Consider the following 16092-nt stretch of genomic DNA (forward strand, 5'->3'; position numbering starts at 1 on the left):
CAAACAAGAAATTCAAGACATGGGCAAACAGCTACTGTTTTCCCATTCATGTCCCTGTTAGTCTCAAGGGGTGGATGTACGCAGTTCTGGTTCTACAAGTTCTGCTGCACCAACACCTAAGGGCACTTGTTTCCTGCTTAATGGAAGACCTGGAGGAGCAAGGCAGGGAGAAGAAAATGAGGAAAAAGAAAAGAGGGAGAAGAGAAGGGTAACAAGGTCCTTCTTGCCTCACAAAAAGCAGACTCCTTTTGCGATGTTGGTGAGGGATAAATACAAGGAATTTTTGTGGAAGCTTAAAGATTTATTTAACCTGATACTTGAATAGAAATGGAGATCCAAAAAAATTTAATTGCAAATAATACATTGCTTAAACTTTACTGCTGTAACCTGTACATATAAAAAACTAAGACAAATTATGTGAATAAAAACCTAACCCTTCAATTCAAATGAGCATTTGACTGTAAAATGCTGTAAAACATTCTATAAAGTGACTTATCAATGAAATCTAAGCTAAAATTCACCAGTGTATCCAGTCATGGTGTTGTTTACTTCTTCTTTTGATATATTCCATGTTTTCACTGTATCTGAAACACACCAAGTCAGATATTATTTAAATGCAAAGGTTACTAGTAATTGCAATGTATTTGCTTTTAGATTATTGAAACCTTTTTCAAAACTGCAGTAATAATAATAAGGACCATTAAAGTAGAGGAGAAGCTGTCACCTATAAAACTATAATTTAAAAATCAATTTAATATTCCCATTTGTTGAAAAAAATTGAAGACTAAAATATGAAAACATAGTTTATTTTCTCATTCAGACTTTTGGAGTTTATTTTTACAAAATAGCAGACAAAATTTGTTTCTTTATAGTAATACAGAATATGTAATACATATCGAAATATATATATATATAGCACTTAAGTTATAAACACATAGCAAAATCAGCATCACTTAAACAGCAACCATGTTTTTCACATAATTAGGATTTCTCAGGAAATAAACATTTTTACCTTGAATATGTAAACAGTCTTTGTGGCTTTATGTCAACTAGTATTTACAAAAGCTAGTCTAAAAACTACCACCGCTTGCAAAAGTGATGAGCTTTAAGATACAATTTTGCTATCATGCCATAATAAAGACTGAAAATCATAGAAAGCCAGAGGGAGCTAGTAACGTCAGTGCAATTGCCGTAGGTGGAACTACTTAATCGTGATTTAAAGATGTATGCTATGAGAATCCAAAAGGGATGCTTTGGAATCATCATCAGTTGTTGGTTTCTTTATGATCTAACCATCTCTTAACCCAGGTTAGATTATGCCCCCTGATCATCTAACTGTGATAGAGGGAAGCTGCAAAGGGACTTTCTTCATCTCTGCAAAAAAGAAACACAGCATAAATCAGTGTTTAAAAACTGTACTCAGAAAACTAACACACATATTCATTATACAACTTAATATCCACTTGCCAAAGAAGGGCAGGAGTTATATCAACTTATAATATCATGCATGCCTTGAAAGTTGTACGAAATGCAAACACTCACTAAGGAATACTTCATTGTCCCCATTTTACTGCTGTCTCAGTTATTGGAATAAAGAATGGTACTTGTTATATATTTGTATGTGTTTATATTATATAAATTTATATTAAATTATAAATTAATTATATTCGCATTTATATTTGTTTATAGTTTTAATATTCTACCTCTTTCTCAAAAGGATTTGAGGTACCTACAACAAATGGCATACATATAACATGAATAAAATAGAAATTAAAAATCACGACTAAGGAAAGGAGGATACAAATATATTAACCATCAGCAATATTGTAGTAGTTGAACTGAGGACCAGTTTTGGCTGCAAGCTTCCTCGTAGCCAGGGCAAAAAAGAAAACACAATAGGTTGTGCCATTCTTGGAATGATAAAGGAAGAAGGAAGCCAATTCTATAGGAGAGAGAAAGTTTTGCCCTAGTACCAAATTAAAGAACAAAGAAAAAAAGCTCACAAGAGATCTTATATAGGAAACACCTGGTAACAAGTAATAAATGTCTTTGGCAAGTTTTATAAAGAACAGTATTTTACAAGTATTCTCTAGGGCACTGCTTCCTCTGATGGTGTCAACTAGATGTCTACTTGGATGCTCTCCAGAACTGCTAGCTGGATAGTTATGCTATTAAAGCAAAGAAATAAACTTTTTATAAGAAGTAACAAAAACAAAAGCACTGCCGCAGATAAAGCTTTATGCAGAATGCAGTGGCTCTGTTTAGACTTTATACATTAAAAATGCCTGTCTAGAATTAAAATCTAGCTTTTAAAGCAAAAAAAGAAAAGAGAATTTGACCAAGCAAGGACATCTTAAGAGTAATTTGTTCAGCCTCTGACATTTTTCCAGCATATTTTTACCTGCTCTCTTCCTTTAGTTTCTTGGCTGCCTGTGTTGATAACTTAATCTGCAAGTCCAGCCTCTGCAGGAAATCTCTGGCTGACACTTCCTCGGGCTGCATGGGCTGAGCATCAGATTCTTGAGGACTGGGAGGGGAAAGGTCTTCCCCAGCCGCTACCAGGTCTTCTTCATGAGAAAAACTATCAACAGTTTCATTTTCTGGAGAATCTATCGAGTTAAGTCCATTAAACAGCAAAGGCTTCTCTGATATAACTGGGATGTTCAAAGTTTTCTTCAGAAATATACAATCATTGGTAAACAGTTTATTTGCCCTTTTAATCTGCTCCATCTAAAATATTTTAAAAAAGCAACAGAGTTACATATAAATAAATCCAAAAGTAGGGTTTATTACACAACACAAAATAAAATATTCATAAGCAAAATGTGTGCAATGCTATCTGGATCTGAAATTCTTAATTCGGGGTTAGTCACCTCCCCAGATACCCCCGGTTATTTCAAGAGGTGCCAGAAAATTCTTTCACAATTTTATAAGAAGAAAGACTAGTTTTTCCCCTGCTATATTATTTCCCCTACAAGGCAGCTTTTACCAAGCAGCCTTAAATCCCTGAAGTTAAAAAATGTAGAATATTTAGCCCTTATTTAATACACTTCAATCTTATTTTAACATTTCTATTATCTGATTTAAAAAAACAAAATTCTTAGTGCTGTGATTTTCCTTATGGAGTGCTTCCCATCTCTAGAATTGTGTTTGGTAAATTTAATGGATACAGGGGGTGGTAAAGAAAAAAGTACAACGAGAATTAGGAAGAATGGTGTAGGCTGGGGCTGCAGTCATTAAGAAAGGCCTCATGGAGAAGGTGGGGTTCCGATTTTGATTCTTTTGACTTTAGATGGGCCTTGAAGAATGGGTAGAAGTAGGACAGGTAAGGAAAAGAGGTAGGGAGCACTTTACATAGAGTATCTTATTTTTTCTACCTTACGGATTAGGTATTTGAAGATCCACTTTTCAAATAAAAGAAACAAAACTCAAGGAGATTATGTACCATGGAATTATCATACAACCAGCAGATGAAGAAGCTAGAATTTAATACAGGTTTCAAAACTTCAAACTCTTTCATACCCTGTGAATTCCTCCAAACCAAAGAAATGGGGATAGCAGGTAGGGGTGAAAGGGGGAATGGAATTTACATATATTACCTCATTTAACTTTGCTAACAGTACTGCAAGCTAGATATTATCACCTCCTTTTTACAGATGAAGAAAGGGAGACTCAAGGGAGTTAAGTGGCATGCCTAAATCCACAAATGTGGGTAAGTGCAGACAGGACTCCTGCAGAGTTGTCGGAGGAATACCTACCCTCATGTTCATCACACCGGACTATCATGCATCTGCAGACTTCTCCACCCAACTAGCCTGGTAACTCGCACCATGCTAGGTTCTTTACATGCACTGTACCATCTAATTTTCTTGTGAGGTATTGTCACCAAGACAGCTTGGTACAACAGCTAAGCACACAGGCTTGGGAATGTGACAGAGCTAGTTTCAAATCCCAGCTCCACCAACACGAACTGTCTGAACGTAAGCGTGTTACTCCTCTCATTGAGCCTATTTCCTCATGTGTAAAACAGGTATCATCTACCCTTCACAGGGTTGTTGGAAGGATTAAATGAGAGTTTATACATGTATATGCATAGAGGATATACATGTAGGTGTAAAGATATAGATGTGAAAGGGAGAGACAATTTAGCAGTAAATGGTACTTACTGTCCATTTTCCCATGAAGAAATTAAGGCACACAAGAGATGGCTGATTTGACCAAGTGCATATGGCTCCGCAACTGTATAAGCCAGAATTTCCGTCTGACTCTAAAGTCCATACAACACCAAGATTAAAGTGCATGACTAATGGAACCCAATTCTGGGATCCTTTAATGCCAAATCGACTGAGTGAAAAAATTAGATTTCCACTTCAAAGAGCCTGAAAAAATAATGGTTGAATAAAATGGGCCCTATTCCTCCTGCTTTCTAGCTATAAGCTGAATCCACACAAATAGTACATTCAATGCTTTCTTTTTTCTTTTAAAGATACTACATTAAAGTATCTTTTGTGTAGGGTGGTCTTTTATGTTCTAGTTTCTAGTTAAAGGAGAGAAGGCAAGGGTGAGAAAGAACATGAATAGGCAGGTACATTTTTAGAGACAGAATTAACATCTAAAAATCCTAAGTATCTCTGGTCTAGTTTAGGCTTAGATTTGAGCGAATTAAAGAACTTGAAAACTTATCCATAGCAGGTTCAGGTATATCCTAGTCTGCCTTTAGTACCTCTTGTTTTCACCATCTCTCTTAGTATAAGGGCTTCCAGGGGCACGGAGCCCTCCCCTGGCTCCAGGGTGAGCACATGACTCATTCCTGCCCTTTGAAGCATCACAGTGCCCAGGCTCCTGAAAGGTCACAGTCCCGTCTCAGAACAATTCAGAGATGCAAGGAGACTTCTGCTGAGTCTGGGAGGTGAAGAACCTCTATTTTTTTCTGTGAGAAAGAGATGGGCCTGGAGCTGCTGGCAGCCATCTTTCCACCACAAGGAACCTAACAACAACGCCACCTTGAAGGAGAGCGATCAGACCTCTGAATCAAAACCTGAAGCCAGAATACCCTCACACCCTTCAGTTCCAGTAATGAGCCAGTAAATGCCACTCTGTTTCATTTTTATTGCTTAGGCCAACTTGAGTTTTCTGTCACTTGTAAATGAAAGAACCCTCACTGAAACAGTGCCCTTGAAATACTTATTGGCAGGGGCCTACAACTGCTAATAGACACTGTTTCCTGGGAATAATGATGGAAGACAGAAACAGCCAGGAACACCGGGATCTGATTGCGGAAGCTGGGCTGGGAACATCAACCATTAACTGTGAATTCCCTCAGGTCAAGACCTGTTATTTCTATAGCCTCCCAGGTTTAACAAAGATCTTATGCACACTAAGTGCTTAGGATGGATGGATTAATTAATTAATTAATTAATTAATTAATACAGGTCAGAGAAACAGGCATAAAAGATGAACCCAGAGAAGTAACCAGAAAGGGGTGATAAGTTATCTGTTGTGTTGGTTATTCTCCCTTTAAACCCACCCTCACCTCCCAATCCATTCCCCAGTCTTCTTGAACTTGTTCTAACCGCAGGAGGCTGACCTCTTCAGAACTGCACTCCCCAAACCCCCTCGCTCTTGGAATTCCAGTCAGTGTTCCCAAGGAAGGCACCAGCAGAACAACTACACCATGACTCTGGTGCCTGCAACCCTCCACAGCAGAGTTCCTACCAGGCAGCCCCTTGTCCACTCCTCCCGTTCTCCTCGGTGTCGGGTACCCCACTCCTTCCCCTGGCCCTCAGGCCTAGGGGTAATGTCTCCCTGCTGTTGCTAGTCTCGGGTGCTGCACCATCCCTTCCTGGTTCTCTTAATCCTATTCACACTTCTGTAAATGCCCCTGCATTAAACCCTCTCTGGCCACATCCTCTGAGTGTGCTAAACGTATTCTGTGGGGACCCTGATACATCCATCACTCAGAGAAAGACAGGCCATCATAGCCAGGCAGGGGGCCGAAGACAGGAAGCACAAGACAAATGGACTGAGTAAAAGGCTGGGTGTAGTCAGGGAGTCCATAGGGAGTGAAGGGCAGGGCTCTCCTAGCTCTCGTGCATGCCATTCTACCATTGATTCACCAATAGAACTGCCTCTTTTAACAAGTCTATGCGCTTCCCAATGTCAGGGACTGCTTCTTCTCCATCTCAGCATTGCCAGCAAGCATTTAAGGTGTATGTTGACCCTTACGGTCTAGACTCTAAGATGACACGTGGTTGCCAGCATCAAGGACATCAGGGATATCCAGACACTGTTAGCATCAAGGTGGGAACCAATCTAAGGATGGGCAGATTTGAAACTGAAGGTGAAAACAGATAAAAGAGGTTAATATAAGGTAGTAGCTAGAAACAAGGGCTCTGGGGCCATACTTTCTAGGTTCAAATCCTGGCTTTACCACTTTCTAATCATCCCCTATGTCTATTTTCTTTTCTGTAAAGTAAGGAAAATAGTACTTTCCACGCAATATGATTATCATGAGAATTAAATGAGTTAATTCATGTAAAACACTTAGAACAATGCATGGCACACAGGAAGCACTCAAAAATGTTAGCAACTATCATTAAACTTGGTTAAAAGTGAGAAAGCAACAAGTAAGGGCAGATCCTAACATGTATTCAGCAAATGAGAAGGAAGGAGGTAGGAATTTTTTCTCCATAAAAAATATTTCTCCCACAAAGTAAAAATATATAAAGAAAATTTCATATAAACAAGCCCAGATGAATAACATAATATCTTGTCACTGCCCTGAGGTGTGAGCGTTTTTTTTCATAAGGTATTTAATTTGATCTTAACTTGTTCTCCTTTACAACCATAGGCTCCAAACTCTATTACCAGTAGTGAAGTTAAGGAATGAAACCAGCCACGCAAAAAGCCAGGGAAAAAGAAAAAAAGGAGTCCTTCCAGAAAGAGTAGTTACAAGGCCCCAGAGCAGGAAAATATGGTGTGGCTGAAATAGGGAGTAATGAGCAAGCTGCAGGCCACTCATATAATAAATAAAATTTGGATTTTACTTTAAATGTGATGGGAAGCCATTGGAGGGTAAAGGAAGGGAGTGACATGATTTGAATATCACTCCAGCAGCCTTATGGAAAATGGATTGGTAAGAAGGAGGCATTAGTGGAAACAGGAAGCCCAGTTATGGAAGAAACTGCAATAGCACAGATAAGAAATATAAATAATCCCAAACAGTGAAATGATATTTTAATTTGCTTTGGAATGTTTTATAGTTTTATCTGAACTTGGATGGGTCTAATGTTCTGGGAATTTCACCTCACATAAAACTAAGAAAAGTCATGATCCAATACAAGGAAGAGCTGAAAAACTACAGCTTTACCACCTGCCCTCTGTTCAATATCTCCTACTACCCAATGAACGCTGAGAATAGAAAGTGTGACCTTTTCAAAGTAATGCAGAACTACCCTCTGTTTCTTGAGAGCAAATGACTAGTGGGGGAGATACAGCAACCAAATGCTTTCATTTTAAAACTCTCTCCTAATCAGGATTGAGTAGCATGATTCAGTGAAATTTACCATCTGCTTACTAAGAAACAATTTATGGAATAATCAAGTAAGAGCTGACAAGATGTCCACAAAGTCCACCGTGGCGAAATCAGGTAGAACAAATACCATCAACAACTTGTTTAAAATGACTTCCCTGTAAATACATTTGTAAAGGTGAATTCACTCTGGAGGGAACTCACAAAACGTCCCCCGCCCCCAAGTTATCTCAATAGCTGCTGCTGGGCATGATCAAGAACTCTCCCCAAAGGCTACTTTCGATCAGCTTCATTAGGCCACCTGCCTAACTGGGAATGCAATATTCAAAGCTTCTTTTTCTTCCTCTCCATTCCTTAAAAAAAGACAAACTGTTCTGAAAACATTTCAGGACCCATGATAACTAACATTTACACAGCACTGTGTTGCTTATGGAATATTTCCATACACACACAACTCTCATTTGATTATTATCATCATTATAGAGAAAAAGACTTAAACATTAAAGCATTCTCTCAAGATCATGTTCTAGTAAGTGCTGGATTCAACCTCCTCACCCCACTGTCTCCTGTTAAGTGCTAGGTGTTGGCGGCGATCAGCCTCCTCCATTGCCATGTGCTAATAAGGGAAAGGATTTTTTCTTCTCCATGCTATCTCAGAAGAATATATGAGATCCCATTTATGAAATGTCCAGGAAAGGCAAATCTATAGATTAGAAAGCTGATTCATGGTTATCTGGGACAATAGAAGAGAACGGGGAGTAAGGGATCTTTTCGGGGTGATGGAACTGTTCTAAAATTGGATTGTGGTGATGGTTGCACAACTCTGTAAATTTACTAAAAGCCCTTGAATTGTACACTTAAGATGGGTGAATTTTGTAATATGTAAATTATACATCAATAAAGCTGTTTTTAAATAAAGAATGCATGAGAGTCTATTAAAACCTAAAACTACTAAGGGCTACTTTACCATACTTCTTACTACAGGTGGCACTATTTAGTTATGGTTCTCTTCCCTTTGACCAGCAAAGGTCAACAATTTCCAGCAAGAGCAGAAGCTAAAGTTATAAACACAAAAGATTTATATACACTTATATTTCTAACTCACTGCACTTGCTCCCCCTAAAATGATAATCATTTCACCTTTTCTCAGCAAGGTGACATCTGATAGGAGAAGTGTGAAAAAGCAAGTGGGCTTAGCAGCTCATTGGAGGAGAAAGAGAAGACCCCGGGAATAAAATTGGATAGGAAATGACTCAGGATATGGGGGGCAATGGTCTGGAGAGGGTAGAGGACAGGGAAGTTTCCAGGGGGGAACAAAAAGATGAAGAAAAAGTTTGTGCAAATAACAGTTTCCCTCACTGCCTTTCACCCACTTTCTGTTTATATATACAGGGCTTCCTAACAAAAAGTTCACAGCAGCTGCCTGGAGCTGGTCAGTTCCCTCCAGAGGCTTGCCTCCAACTGAAAGAAGCTGGGATCACCACAAAAGCTGTAGCAAAATCTAGAATACTGGGTTGGGGGAGGAGACTTAATGTCTCAGTGGAGATAAGCAAAGCCCAGGAAATTCCAGCCCAAGGTCTGTGTCTGAGATCTGAATTACATTTAATAGTTTCTCAATTCATCCCCAGCAGTTTCAGTTTCTCTCTGTGAGGTCTTCCACAGCCACACCATTTGAAATTGCAGCCACCTCCAGCAACCCTGTCTCCTTTCCCTTCCTAATTTTTTTTTCATTTTGCTTATCAATACCTGATATATAACATATTTTGTTTGTTTACTAACTGTCTCCACTGACTAAAATATAAGCTCCATGAGGGCATGGATTTTTATTTATTCACTAATGTATCACCAGAAAGGTAGAAGCTGGGAAAAAAGAGGAAAGAAAAATCAGATGAATGATAAACACTGTCGAGAAAACAAAACAGGAAAGGGGGGAGGGGCACTGGGATGAGGGAGGGTTGCAGTCTGACATGGAGTGGTCTGCATTTACACAGACTTGAAGGCAGTGAGGGAGCAAGTCACACAGCCAATATCAGCTACGTGATTTGTAGGTCCCAGAGAAAAGTGAAAACGTGGGGCATCTGTTCACAAATTATTAAAAATTTCAAGACAGCAACAGCAGAGCATTAAGTGCAGGGCTCTTCTAAGCATAGGGCCTATGTGACTACACAGGTCCCACATCTGCACGTACCTGTGGCCCTGCATGCAGCTATCAGGGAAAGTGTTCCCAACAGATGGATGCAACAGCAAAGGCAAAGACCCCAAGAAGGGGCAGTGCATTGGGAAAGAGCAAAGAGGCCCTGCTTGTAAAACAGGAACATTCCTGGGCTCCTTTACTGGATATTCTGATCCAGCAGGTTCAAGGTAGGCTCTAAATTTCCAACATCTCATCACCTACTCCTTTAAACACTAATTTAAATACAATGTGGGTGGGACTGCCCTGGTGGTCCAGTGGTTGGGACTCCCAGCTTCCACTGCAGGGGGCGTGGGCTGGATCCCTGGGGCTGGGAGGGGGGACTAGGATCCCCCATGCCGTGCAGCCAAAAAAAAAACCAAAAACAGTCTAAATACGATGTGGGTGATCTTGGCAGTCAATATTAGAAACTTAACTCACTCAACTAATTTCTGTTCAGTTGGGGAATGAAAAAAACATTTCTGCCTTTTTAACTTCCACCTAAAATATCAATTTCAATGAGTAAATCCGATTAATGTCTGTAGTTAATATCTGCAAGAATATCACTTCACTGTTATGGTGATTATCTTCACTTTCACTAGTTCTATAGAACCAGTGGAAAGAGTCTCTAACAATTGCATCAACTAGAGTTCAGGGTCCAAAGTAAATGAGAACCAGTGATTCTCAACCAACAGTGAGTGCTTCTCAGGGAATATCTGGCCATTTCTGGATGGGGGGGAAGGGGGCAGTGCTACTGGTATCTAGTGGGCAGAGGCCAGAGATGCTGCTAAACATCCTACAATGCACAGAACAGCCCCCCAAGACAAAGAATTATCCAGTCCATAGTATCAATAGGGCTGCAGTTGAGAAACCCTGAAACAGACTGTCTGCGGCTACAGATTATAGTTCCCAATTCATTACACTTGAGCTTAACATCTTAAAATCAAGTCTTTATAAAGGTAATGAAAAACCTGATTTACGCTTTAATGAAAAGGGATAAATTTATAAGTAACAGGATCTACATCAGTGAAAACAGGAATTAGAAAGCATTTGATCAGGACTTACCTGATGGCACAGTGGTTAAGAATCCTGGTTAAGAATCTTCCTGGTCTGGGAAGATCCCACATGCCACGGAGCAACTAAGCCCCTGTGCCACAACTACTAAGCCTGTGCTCTAGAGCTACTGAGCCTGCACTCTAGAGCCTTCGAGCCACAACTACTGAGTCTGCGAGCCACAACTACTGAAGCCTGCACGCCTAGAGCCTGTGCTCCACAACAAGAGAAGCCACCGCAGTGAGAAGCCCGCGCACTGCAACGAAGCGTAGCTCCCACTCGCCACAACTAGAGATAGCCCACACTCAGCAATGAAGACCCAACGCAGCCAAAAATAAATAAATAAATAAATAAATTTATTAAAAAAAAAAGAAAGAAAGCATTTGATCAAAGGTGGAGAACCGCAGTGAGCAGATGTTCGGGAGCTCTAAGCAACCCAAATGAAGTCATGGAGGGCAGTGGGATGCAGAGAGATTGCTGTGGGTAGGGACCAGGGAAACAACATTTCTCTGGGTATCATGGATTCCTAGGTGCAGTCAGCCTGGCCTAGTAGATAAGATGCACAGAAACCAGACAAAAAAGACCTCCCTTCTTCAGATGCTAAGAGAGCTCTTGATTAAGACTAGGATAAAAATAAGGATGGAAATCAGAAGTAATACCTAGGGCAAAGCAAATGCTTTGTCACTGTGCTAATTCAAGCTGGTCTCAATGAATAAGCATACTTGGAAAATATCCTACCTCTCATCCACCTTCACATCTGTAAAAAGGAGATTAATTACACCTATCTCCAAGGCTTACTAGGAAAATCAAATTGAATAAGAACAAGATGGAACAAGACAAATGCAATGCCTGGCACACAGCAGGCATTCAGCAGAAAGTAGCTGCTGATACTTCCCAACGCTGCTTTCCTCTGGCTCTGACTCAAACGAGGCCCCATGAATGCAAATACAAGAATTGAAGTTCTATGTTCACATTTAGAAACTCCCAAGAGGGCGGAATAGGACTAACCATGGCATGAAGTCTTCAGTACATGCCTGCACAGCAAGATCCCTGCTCTCAAAATGTTTAAAGGCTAGAAGGACCTGCCAGGTAAACACATACCAGCGTGGGTGTGCAAAGGAGATGACTCAGTCTCTGTCACTGGTGAAGGGCCAGAAAGAGTTTCACTTAAAGAGAAAGATGAAGATAAGATCACCTTTCTTCCCATTGCTGTCTAGGTTGCTTCAGGAAAGAACATTGAAAACTGATATAGAACTCAAATGTAAAAAGGCCACCACATAGTTCAGAGTTAATTATAAGTAATTTTAATGAAACAGTATGTTCCCTCAGCTTTCCATGTTCTTCCTAGAGGTGTAATGCAATAGGCCCAAGACACACACATTTATAAATTTATAATAAACACAGCTCTTCAGCTCACCTAGACCACATTCTTGGCCGCTGCTTAGCGACAGGAGTCACATTCACAGTTGCCAGTGAGCCCAGGGGTGTAATTTCACTTCTAAATAAAGAAGCATAATCAATAGAAACAGAACCATCCTGCGGGAACAACTGTACCCTTCCTGACTCATCACAGCGCTTGTTTACCCAGAATACAAAATTCTCTGCCCAAGTCCGCACCTCAGTTCGGCTTTCAGGAAATATATAGCAGTACGACCGGGACTCAAAATCGGGCGAATTTGGCTCCCAGGGTGCCAACGCCCTGGTCCTCTTTGGCCTTCCTTCCTCACGCGGCAGATCCGGTCCGAGTGCGGGCAGGGTACCGAGAACTGGATGCACCCACCCGGGGAGGGAGCCTTGGCGGCCCGCCCCTCTGGCTGCAAGACAGGCTCTGGCGACCGTAGCTGTCCCGGCAGCGCGCGCTGGGCGAGCGCTCGGGGCCGAGCCGCCGGGGGACGGCTGGCTCCCTCCCCCACGCCCCGCTACTCGCTGCGCCCCCGCCCGCAGCCGCCAGCACTGCTCACCGAGACTCCGTACTTCAGCGCGATGCCCTGCAGCGTGTCGCCGGGGCGGACCCGGTGCTCCACATGGCGCTCGATGACGCCGGCGCCCAGCGGCGCCCGCACGCTGGCCGTGCTGCCGTACGAGCGGGTCTTGGTCCGCGCCAGGCTCAGCGACAGCTCGGCCTCCTCGGCCTCGGAGAGCGAGCGCGACGGCGGCGTCGGCGAGGGGGCCGAGGGCCGGGGCGCGCGGGGTCCGCCTGCCCGCAGGGACCGCGCGGGCGAGGAATCAGCCATGGGTCCTGCGGAGGCCGCTGGGTCGGGAAGCTCGCCAAGAGGGCGGCGCCTCGTCCGCCGCCGCCTCCTCTTCCTCCTCACAGGGGCTGCGGAAGGCCGTTCCGCGGGGGCGGCGGGCTGGAGGCCGCGGCGGAAAGCTGCGGGCCTGCCATGGCGGGCACCTGCTCCTACGCGTCCCGCCTTCCCCGGCGCACCTGCAGGGAGGAGAGCGAAACGAGCTCCGGCTGCTGCCCAGCCGACGCCCCGGCTCCACCCTGCGCGCCGGGACCCAGCTGGCCCTGCGGTGCGAGGAGCGGGGCGCGCTAAGGCCCCTCGCCGTGGATCTACGGGGCCTCATCCCTAGGCGCCCTCGGCCCCGGAGGGAACCCCACGCCGGGCCGACACAGCCTGGTTAGAGCTCTGCCCTGCACACAGCAAAACACCAAAGCTTTGCTCTGCCTACTTTATTGATTCCTCAGCAGGCGCCCGCTTTCTCAGACCTTAAAGCTCCCTCAGCCAAGGGTACTTCCCGCTCCCACCCGATTACCCCAGGACCTCACAGAAAACATTAAGACCATTAAACACACACAGTTTCTCCAGGCCCATCTCAACAGCCTGGAGGGTCCGGTGTACTCAACACTCCAGGGGGGATAGTGCTTCTAAGGCCGGGTGGCTGACCTCAAACTAACCCTCCAGTTGCTTTGCTTTCACTCTTCATTGCACACCAGTGCCAATTTTAGTCCTGTGCTGCCTTGAAAGTCTGCCTAGCTACCGTCCATTCTCCTGGCTCACTGCTTAGAATTTACTATCTGCACCCAATTTTTTCTTATGTTTCCTCTTTAATACCCTGAAATCATGACTCCCCAAAGTTTTGTCATTAACGCCATCAATGACCTCTTATTTGTAGTCTTTATCTGAACACCCTCTCCTCAACTTTCTGGCTTCCGATCGTATTCTACACAGAGTGGGTGTGCGTTTACTAGAATCGAGCGCTCAGGATTCTGTTGTACTCTGGACAGCTCTCCAGGAGGAAGTACCCTACAGGCAGGTTAGGAGACTGGAGGTTTGATTCATTGGCTGAAGTTTTGATATGTTGCTGTGCTGGACAGAGGCAGAGGAACTAGAGTTTAGGAGACAGGACGAGAGTGGGGGAGGAACACGTGGACCCCCAGTCACCCTCCCGCTCAAAAATGCTTCAGTGGCTCCCTGTGGACAGCAGTTTTAACTCACACTGGCATTCAACTCTTATTTCCATTTTTATTATTCACGCTCTGGCCGTACCCCATCTACAACTCATCCTGCAAACTCCATATACTCCTGCCACTTGAACTTCTTACCCTCATGCCTTGCATATGCTATACCTTCCACCTGTAACCCCACTCTTCCAATACTCTCTGTCTACATTTAAGAAAATATTAAGGTCCATCCCAAATGAAACATCCCAAAATGAGATCTTTCCTGATTCTTCCCACCTGTCCCCCTCCCCCAACTGCCCAATTGTTATTGTTTCTCCATTGAATATCAAGGTGGTTTGTACCTCTTGTTTAGCATTTAACTCGTGTTTTGTGTCATGTGCTTGTCTTATCTCCTCTATACATACTCCTGGGAGGTATAACTAGATCTTACTCATCCTTTTTAGCTCCAGCAGTGCCTACCTAGCTCAGTGCCTTGAATAAAGCATCAAAAGTGGTTGAATTGAGGTGTAGTAAAAAGATCCTGAAAGCTAAATTAGGTAATTTAGCAAGAGTCTGCCATAGATGAACTCTTGGGTGGTATCCAGTGTGCCTATCCCAGGGCCTAAGAAAGAGGCAGAACCCCAGAGTTTCAATATATAAATGAGATCAGGTAATACTTCAAGAAAACAGGAGAAATTGCCCTCAGAGTTGACAGTCTAGTAGAGAGATAGCATATAACATGTCTTCCACTAAAGAAAAGTTTACTGAAGAACTGGAAGTTTTTATTTGAAAATTAATGAACTGGGTTCTATAAAGTATTATTAGGTGTTGTTTGAAAAGGGTTCCATGATCAATTAATTGGAGAAACACTGCGATATATGCTTCCCTTTTGGAGATTCACAGTGCACATTAGGATACTGAAGGCTCTATAAGTCCTGTAGTAAAATAAGATATTGGATTTTGCTTGACACCATATTTCCCAAACTCATTTGACCATGGAACCCCTTTTTTTCTCAGAATTTTTACAATTTTGGAAATGCTGAATTAAAGTGGGGAAAAACAGGCCTAAATAAGGAACCAGGAAGATAGCTTTGGGAGTCAGAGATTCCCAAAAGGCAGAACAGTATACATAAGTAGGCAGAAAATGAGCCAGGAAGGAAAAAGGCTAGGTGATGATCACTTAATTCCTGTACAAAAAGACCAAGTCCTCTGTAAAAGTGCAAGGGAAAAGTTATCACCAGAAATGTATGGAGATTCGAAAGCCATCCCACTTCTCTCTTATCAGAGCTAATTTCTAAGCTGTCCCTAGTTATTTTCAATTTCTCCAGCCATAAGAAATCCTGGGTCAGAAAACACCTCCAGAACAATTCTAAAATGCTCTGAAATAAACTCAACACAGTTCTCAGAATTTTCTCCATGATTCCTTTCTGTGATCTTCACTAGCGTTTCCTCTAGCTCTCAGAAATTAATCGGCTGAAATAAGTACTTATTTGATGTTGCATGGTTAGGGTTCTTTGTGAGTTGTTTTTTCCTAGATAGATTTGAGCTGTTGTCAAATATCTAGTGTTCCTGTGAATTTTTTTAAATAAATTTATTTATTTATTTATTTTTATTTTTGGCTGTGTTGGGTCTTCATTGCTGCACGCAGGCTTTCTGTAGTTGCTACGAGCAGGGGCTACTCTTCGTTTGGTGCACGGGCTTCTCATTGCGGTGGCTTCTCTTTGTTGCAGAGCACGGACTCTAGGTGTGCGGGCTTCCGTAGCTGTGGCACACAGGCTCAGTAGTTGTGGCTCGCGGGCTCTAGAGCACAGGCTCAGTAGTTGTGGCATACAGGCTTAGTTGCTCCATGGCATGTGGGATCTTCCCAGACCAGGGCTCGAACCCGTGTCCCCTGCATTGGCAGGCAGATTCTCAACCACTGCGCCACCAAGGAAGCCCTGGCCGGAGGAT

At 42.8% G+C, this 16092-nt stretch overlaps 1 protein-coding gene across 4 annotated transcripts; it reads right to left on the minus strand.

Moving 5' to 3' along the window:
- Nucleotides 1-923: 923 nt before the first annotated feature.
- On the minus strand, nucleotides 924-12988 carry LYSMD2 (LysM domain containing 2). 4 transcript variants are annotated; one of them, XM_068536129.1, is made up of 3 exons: nucleotides 12716-12988; nucleotides 2402-2730; nucleotides 924-1374 (listed from the first exon to the last, which is right to left on the minus strand). In XM_068536129.1, the coding sequence occupies exons 1-3, from the start codon at nucleotides 12986-12988 to the stop codon at nucleotides 1332-1334; spliced, it is 645 nt and encodes a 214-aa protein (XP_068392230.1). In that variant the 3' UTR covers nucleotides 924-1331. The 4 variants fall into 4 exon arrangements, with proteins under 4 accessions (XP_068392230.1, XP_068392257.1, XP_068392238.1 ...); XM_068536156.1 differs by having other exon boundaries at nucleotides 12729-12753; XM_068536137.1 differs by lacking the exon at nucleotides 12716-12988 and adding an exon at nucleotides 12372-12482.
- Nucleotides 12989-16092: the final 3104 nt, after the last annotated feature.

The sequence above is a fragment of the Eschrichtius robustus genome, chromosome 1 (genome assembly GCF_028021215.1).
Source record: "Eschrichtius robustus isolate mEscRob2 chromosome 1, mEscRob2.pri, whole genome shotgun sequence".
Taxonomy (NCBI): domain Eukaryota; kingdom Metazoa; phylum Chordata; class Mammalia; order Artiodactyla; family Eschrichtiidae; genus Eschrichtius; species Eschrichtius robustus.